Source organism: Bubalus bubalis, chromosome 16 (genome assembly GCF_019923935.1).
Source record: "Bubalus bubalis isolate 160015118507 breed Murrah chromosome 16, NDDB_SH_1, whole genome shotgun sequence".
Classification (NCBI taxonomy): Eukaryota; Metazoa; Chordata; class Mammalia; order Artiodactyla; family Bovidae; genus Bubalus; species Bubalus bubalis.
In genome coordinates this window covers 65,344,193-65,351,060 of record NC_059172.1, presented here as the reverse complement: position 1 = coordinate 65,351,060, position 6,868 = coordinate 65,344,193, and the positions used below count along the sequence as shown (strand labels likewise).

At 46.9% G+C, this 6,868-nt stretch overlaps 1 protein-coding gene across 2 annotated transcripts in view; it reads left to right on the top strand.

Moving 5' to 3' along the window:
• The first annotated feature begins 908 nt into the window (after positions 1-908).
• The window catches only part of ZC3H12C (zinc finger CCCH-type containing 12C), a 76,132-nt gene continuing 70,172 nt past the window's right edge, over positions 909-6,868 (top strand). The window contains exon 1 of one of the 2 annotated variants that reach the window (XM_006072582.3): positions 909-1,219. Coding sequence is in view for 1 of the 2 variants with exons in the window: in XM_025266922.2 (XP_025122707.1) it covers positions 5,410-5,433 (24 nt within the window). In the remaining variant the exon portion in view is untranslated. Of the gene's footprint in view, positions 1,220-4,940; positions 5,434-6,868 lie in introns of those variants that run through there. The other variant, XM_025266922.2, reaches the window with a different exon arrangement.

The following is a 6,868-nucleotide window of genomic DNA, read 5'->3' as shown; positions in this document are numbered from 1 at the left end:
TATTGGGTGTAGAGTAAAAAGTGAGTCTCTCTTCCTCCCTTTCTTCCAAATCATCCAGTTTCCTTGTCCAAGATAATACTTATTAGTTTCTTATGTTTCCTCCCAGAGATGTTATATGCATATATAAGCAAACATATATTCTTTGTCTTTCACACAAATGATAGCATTCTATATACACTGGTTTTTACTTTACTGTTCCAAAAAAAAAGGGTCTTGAAGTTTATTCCATACACATAGGACCACTTCACTCTCTTTCATAGGTGAATGGTACCCTAATATATGGCAACATTACAACTTATTTGAATAGTTTCCTATTAATGTAAATTTAAGTTGATCCTAATTTTTTTGACTTTGCAAGTAATGCTACAATTAGTAGTCTTGTGATTTAGCCTTTTAACATAAGATGTACTCTAACCTGGAAATTCCATAATTCTGTTTCCAACTCTTTCCCTTTTGTACATTTGTAATTCTACATGCCTGCTTCCTTCTAAAACAACAGATGCTTGCAGAGGTCATGAGGATGTTTTTGGTACATTTGAAAATCCATGTTGAAATAGCAATTTTAAAACTTTTGGGCCGGATGAACTGCAATGATAGGTGTGGTCCCTGTCAAGATGGCAAAATGTCACCTTAGAAGTATTTCTTAAATGTTTATTTTTTCAAAATTCCTATGTTGGTCAAATACGGTGAAATGAGTACAACCACACTGTCCAGCTCAGGTAGAATAATCACACAACAGTATGACACAAGCATATTGAAAATCTTGCTGTCTGACTTCCCACATGCTGAAAACAAGAGTCATGCTGCTGATATTGAATCCCGTGGTAACTCATCAAAAGAAAGAAGTCGTGGGATTGGCCAACAGCCCATATCTCATACCCTCTAGTTTCCTTTCCCTAAGAACTCAGTATTAAAAAGCAACTCTAACCAGTCACTGTAGTACAAAGAAAAGAAGTGTTTTATCCTTCTGTGTCCATCTTACACAGATTATGTGCTTGGGAAGTGGCCGTTTAGAGTAATAACACTAAGGAAGCGTTACATATCATGGGTTGTTGGAATTAACCAGAACTTCTCTGAAAGACATAAAAGAAACTGTGAATGAAAATTCACAGTAGTCATCTGGATAGATGAAGCTCTTCCATCAGAGGAAATCAAGTGCTGGACAAAATGCTGGAGAAGAAGATGCATCCAATGGTCTAGTGACATCACTTCAACTAAGGTAAGTGTTTTGGCATAACTGATAAAGCAGGAGATGCGAGAACAAAGAAAATAATTCTCATCCCCACGTGTAGCAGGGGATGAGAATATTCCTAAGGGTACCACTAGTAAAGCTCCAGATAGAACTAGAAGTAGTTTTCAGGGGTGTGTACCAGTTCTGAACCTGAAGGTGACCTGTGGGCCATCACTTCTGAAGCTCCTAGAGGTCTTAGACAAGGTGACTGGGCATCTGGATGATGAGGCAGCCAAGTAAGGTGTGATGGGCTCCTGAAACTCAGTCTTTTTAGGTTCAAATATGAATCTCTGTGTGAGATCATCTACCTGGGAGTACATTTTAAAGAAGTTCTGCTGTTGCAACCATTCTTCCTACCACCTTCTGCCTCCAACCTGTTCTTTCCAAATATTTGCTTTTAATTGATGAGACTGTCCCAAGTCTTCACCTATTATGGATCCATAGCCTCTCAAATTCTTTAATTATATGCAATTCAAACTCACAATTCAAGGTCCAGGCTTCTTTTATAAAATACAAATGTGCAATCCAGCATTGATAATTAGCAAATGTGCCATATTTGCCTAATGCCTATTTTTGAAGTTTTAATATCAGACATTCAAAATTTGATCCTCAGTTTCACCATTTGCAAACTGAAAATTGTGGTCAGGTTTAATGATCTCTTAAGTTTTCTTTCATCAATCTGACATTCTCTGAAGCCATGAAATTTCTTTCCTATATATCTTTTTTCCTTTCAAGTAAATAGAACTTGGAGTAAAGAGAAGAGGAATTTCCCAAAGTTTATTTATCTCAGAGCCACAGAAGGATTGAAATATTCTTTGAACCCTGGTTTACTTAAGATGAACACCGTGGTTGGTTATTGTTATAACTGTGACCATATAAAATGTTCATACTTATTCTCTCAGTAGCAAATAAAAGCCTCACTAACCCAACTTTTTGCCTTTTCTAGATAAAGCTATGAAACACTTCCCCAAGTATATCCCCACTATTACCACAAACGCATGCCTAAACCCAAACTCCTCTAAACATGTGCTCAAAACAGTAGTTCCTCTAACCCCAGACTTCCCTTTTTTCCAGTCAGAGATATTACAGGTTTCATATTCATACTCCTAAGTCATTTTCGACTTCTCCTTTTTCTTAGGGTAGTCTCCATTAAGTGTATCCAATCATTTACAAAGTCTCAGTGATTTTTGTCACAATGTCTCACTAACTGGTTCCTTCATTCCCTCCCTCATGATTTCTTCATTGGCATCTGTTCTCCCATTCTGACCTTCAAACTTGTTTCCCTGCGTCAATCCTTCCCCTTTCCAAACCATCCAGTAACCAATACAATATTGATTTTACTAAATTAGAAATGTTCTCCATGTTACCTTCTGTTCAAAACCCTTCACAGATTCCTCTGTGTATAAAGGCAACATGAGCTCAAACTCTCTGTCTGTCTCTCTCCCCATCTCTCTCTCTCCTTCTCTCATTTGTAAATCTCTGTGTAATTTGGCCCTACTTTCCCTTTCCAGCTTTTTTTAATCCCTAGTTTTCAGATTTCCCTGGCATTCTATTTTTGCTTACGCTGTTTCACTCATATGCCCTTGCTTATCCTCTCTGCTTATCAAAGTACTATCCATCTTCATTATCCAGTTTAAATCTCCCCCTTTTGAAACCCTATCTTTCATCCATTCCAGTCTAAAGTAATTCCTCTATTAGTCTTCTGAACTTTCATTGCCTTTCTTACCCATGACACATATTTAAAACTTAAAAATTATTTTGTCTTCTTTTAACTTTCATCTTTTTATCTCCCAACTACATAGTAAGGTAACTAAGGGTGGTTAGTGTATCATTCACATAATGAGTCCTGAACTGTAGAGTTAAACTGCCTGTGTTTTAATCTTTGTACTGTTATTTACTGACCTTAACCTTGGTCTCAGTTTTCTCATTTGTGAAATGGAAACAGTGATAGTTATTCCCTCATAGGGGTTTTGTGGGTGCTATGTGAAAGAATATATGCAAAGTGCTCAGAATAGTGCCTGGAACATAGTGAACATTCACTAAATGTCTATTTTAATACTTCTTCCTATCTCTCACCTCCAAAGTACCTAATTTAGTACACAATCATGCTAAATCAATATTGAGTGGAATTCAGTTGAGTCAATTGAGGGAAGTAAGATAGACTATGTGGGTGGTATTATTGTGGAGTAGGGGAACTTCCTGGCATCACTAAAATCATGTCACAGATGCCATCACTTACTATTGTCAGCAAGCCAGCCTCTTTCTAAGTCCCTGCCACTCCCTAATACTGCTCAAGAGACTTCTGAGGGTTTGGCTCAGAGAACATGGAATGCTTTTCCGAGCATCCCTCCCTCACTGCCGCCAATTCAAACTGACCTGGCTGCAGAGAGCAGGTTGCCAAGCTTCCTAAGGCGGTACTAAAAATGTAGACCACAGAATTCACATATGCCCCCAAAGAGGCCTACTGGTCTACTATTTCAGTTACTAGGCCCCAAGACTTCGCCTACTGTAGCGGAAAGCGGACTTGGTGAGATGCTCGCCTTTCCTCTTGCAGTGTCACTGTGCCATGAACACCAGCAGGACACTCTCAGCTGGGACCCCCATATCCTCCATAGCTAAAGAGTAACAGATGCTGGCCAAAGAGGTGGAGGCATCTGTACTGCTCACCTGAGCCATAAAAACAGGGTTGTTTTTTCTAAATACAGAAACTGGAAAGGGTGAACCCCAGTAAGCATCACAGATATCACTACCATTAAGCAGCCCCATCAGATTCAGCAGAACCCAGGCTTAAAGCGAGTATGCCCCTATTGAAAACAATTCAGACAGGCAAGAAATAATTTTGTTAAAAGGTGAATAGTGTGATCAAAAGTGTGATTCAAGGTCCCCTGAAACAATTATGTGCTTTCGATGAAGACGGACCTGGATCCCTCCTATGCAAGGAGGGTCATTTCGGGAAATTTTTCTAATCTCAGTCTTCTGTAGGAAAAAGGGGATTATAATACCTAGCTCAGGTGGCTGTGGGGACACTTAAATGAGATAAGGCACTTAAAGCAGCTGCCTGGTCTGTGACCCCTGGGAGGGGCACAATCCAGGGAGACAATTCCCTCTCCCTCTAAAAGTACATGCATCCTGCCCAAGGCTAGGAGTGAGGCGTCAGGAGACAATTCCACAGGCAGGTGAGTGAGACGATTTGAACATTGCTGAAACGCTGGCTTAGGTTGTGCTGGATGTTGGACGTTCCGCAGAAGTAGAAAGGCCCGATGCGCTCAGCGCTTTCACACTCGGAACTCCCACCTCGGTGCTGTCTCCTCCCAACCTCCGGAAAGAGATCTGGATTCAACCTGGCTTTCGCCTCCATTTTGACATGTTGCCACTTCCAACAGGGCCAGTTTCCTTACTGCAAGAAGTTCTTCCCCTGGGTGAAATCCCAACAGCTTCATTTGTTTATTAATAAATTCCCTTATTGGTCTTGCTAATGCCGGGTGTGGTTTTTTCCCCCCTCATTACGGAATACCGATAATAAGCAAACAAGCACGGGAAAAGGAAGACAGCGATTCCCTTGGCAGCCCAGGGAATGATCTGTGTTATTGCCGGGTGGAGGAGGCGTAACCGAGCCGAGGGGCGCCTGCACGGCCCGGGCAGGGGGGAGCGGGGCGGGGAGGTCGGGACCCCCGGGCTGGGCGCGAGGCGAGGCGGCGCGGGAACCTCGGGCGGCCGCAGTGGCCCGGTCGAGCCCGACAGGTTCCAGCAGCTCCCCTCACCCCTCTCCACGCCTCCCGGGTTTTCCCCTGGGCTTGGGGTTTCCTGTTTCAGTTCTCGGTGATCTCCAGCAGCAGGTGCTGGTTTGCCAAACTCGGCTCCCGACGAAGCGAAGGAGGAGAAGGAAAAAGAGGAAAGGGGAGGAGGAAGCGGCGGCGCAGCGGCTGCGGCTGCGGCTGCGGGCGGGCGGGCGGGCGAGGAGCGAACCGGCCGCGGGAAAGACTGGCTCGCCCTCCTCTCGGAGCGGCGGCGCGGGCGGCGGGCCGAGCCGGGGCCCCGGCGGGTGGCCGGCGGGCGGGCGGGCGGCAATGGGGGAGCCTCCCGCTCGCCCCGCGCCCTAGCGGCGGCCTGGGGCTGAAGGAGAGGCGGCCGCCCGCCAGCGGGTCCTGGGGCGGCCCCGGCTTCCCGGGCATGTGGTGATGGCCGATGAGAAGAGGCTGCAAGTAGGTTGAGCAACAGAGCGGGGCGCGCGCGTGGCGGGTGGGGTGCGCGTGGGGCCGGCCGGGGGAAGGGGCGCAGGGGCCGCGGGCGGGCGAGGCGCCGAGCCGGCAGGGCCGAGGTGGCTGCTGTCGCTGCGGGCCCCGCCGCCGCCGCGCGTCTCTCCCTCGCCGGGTCGGCCCTGCCGGGTAGCGGCCCCCAGGTTTGTCCCTCGGGAATGGGGTGGAGGGGCGGACCGCGCCGACCGTGGCCCTCCTGGGGGAGCCGGGCGACGGGAGGGCTGCGGGCCGGGAGGCCGCGCCCGAGCGTTGGGCGGAGGGGCCGGGACCCGGGGCGGCCGCGCCGGCTCAGCTCCAGGCCCAGGGAGGCCCTGGTCCCGGGAAGTCGAGTCCCTGCGCCCCGGCCGCTCCCGGGGCTCGGACGGGGTCGAGGGGAAAGCCCGGCGCATCCTCCCCCCGTGGGTAGAGCCGGCCCCACCGGGGATGTCGGGCGAGATGAGGCCGGTCTCCCCGACCCCCGAGGCCTAGGGCTCTGGTCCACTCCCAGCCGAATATGGAAGCGGGCCCGGGCGCCCCGGATGGACAGGGACCCACAGCCCGTCTCCTGGAGCTCGGACCCGGAGCGCCCGTGGGGTGAGGCGGCATCCGACCGCTCAGATCCAGCCCCAGCCATTCGATTTTTATTATCCGTCGGTCCAGCCAAACTGCCGCCCCCAGGCGGGCCGTGGCGAAATCCCCTCTGTCCTCCCATCCCGCAGCACCCCTATCTCCAGACGAATTCTCATTTTCGCCCTGCGCTCATTCAGCTGGACCGGTTCCCACGTTAAACTCCCTATAAAGAGGTGTTAAAGATGTAACTCGGAGAAATGAATCCTGCTTTTCTTCCCTTAACTGCCTCGTCCTTACCCCCTTGAGGTCCTTAAAAACAGCCTAAAGCTTCCAAGGACTGATTACTCTAACTGGGTATCTTGCCGTTTGGGTAACCGTTAACAGTTCTGGTTTGTGATAGATACAGGGATGAAATACTAATCGAGATTTAGGGAAAGTTTTCCTATTGGTTGCAAGATTGTGTTGGAATATCCCCATGCCCATGAGACGCTTATTGATTCAGGTTTATTTAATTTAATTTTTTTTAAATCATCTTAGAATAGTTGCAGAGATACTTGGGGCTCGGTATATTTAGAAATTTGAGAAAGTTCATCAGTTCTCTTATTTCCTCATTTAGTTTTTCTAATGCATATTGTAAACGGAAAACAGTGAAAAGACTCATACAAGTTTTGGACTTTATTAAAATCACAAGGAATATAATGTGTTATATATTTTTTAAAGTCAATATATTTAGGGTATGAGGGTATGACTTTCATTTACTTAATCACATATTCAATTTTAGTAGCAGTTTCTCAATTTTGGTGTTATCTGTTGTTTGAATATAAGGATAGCT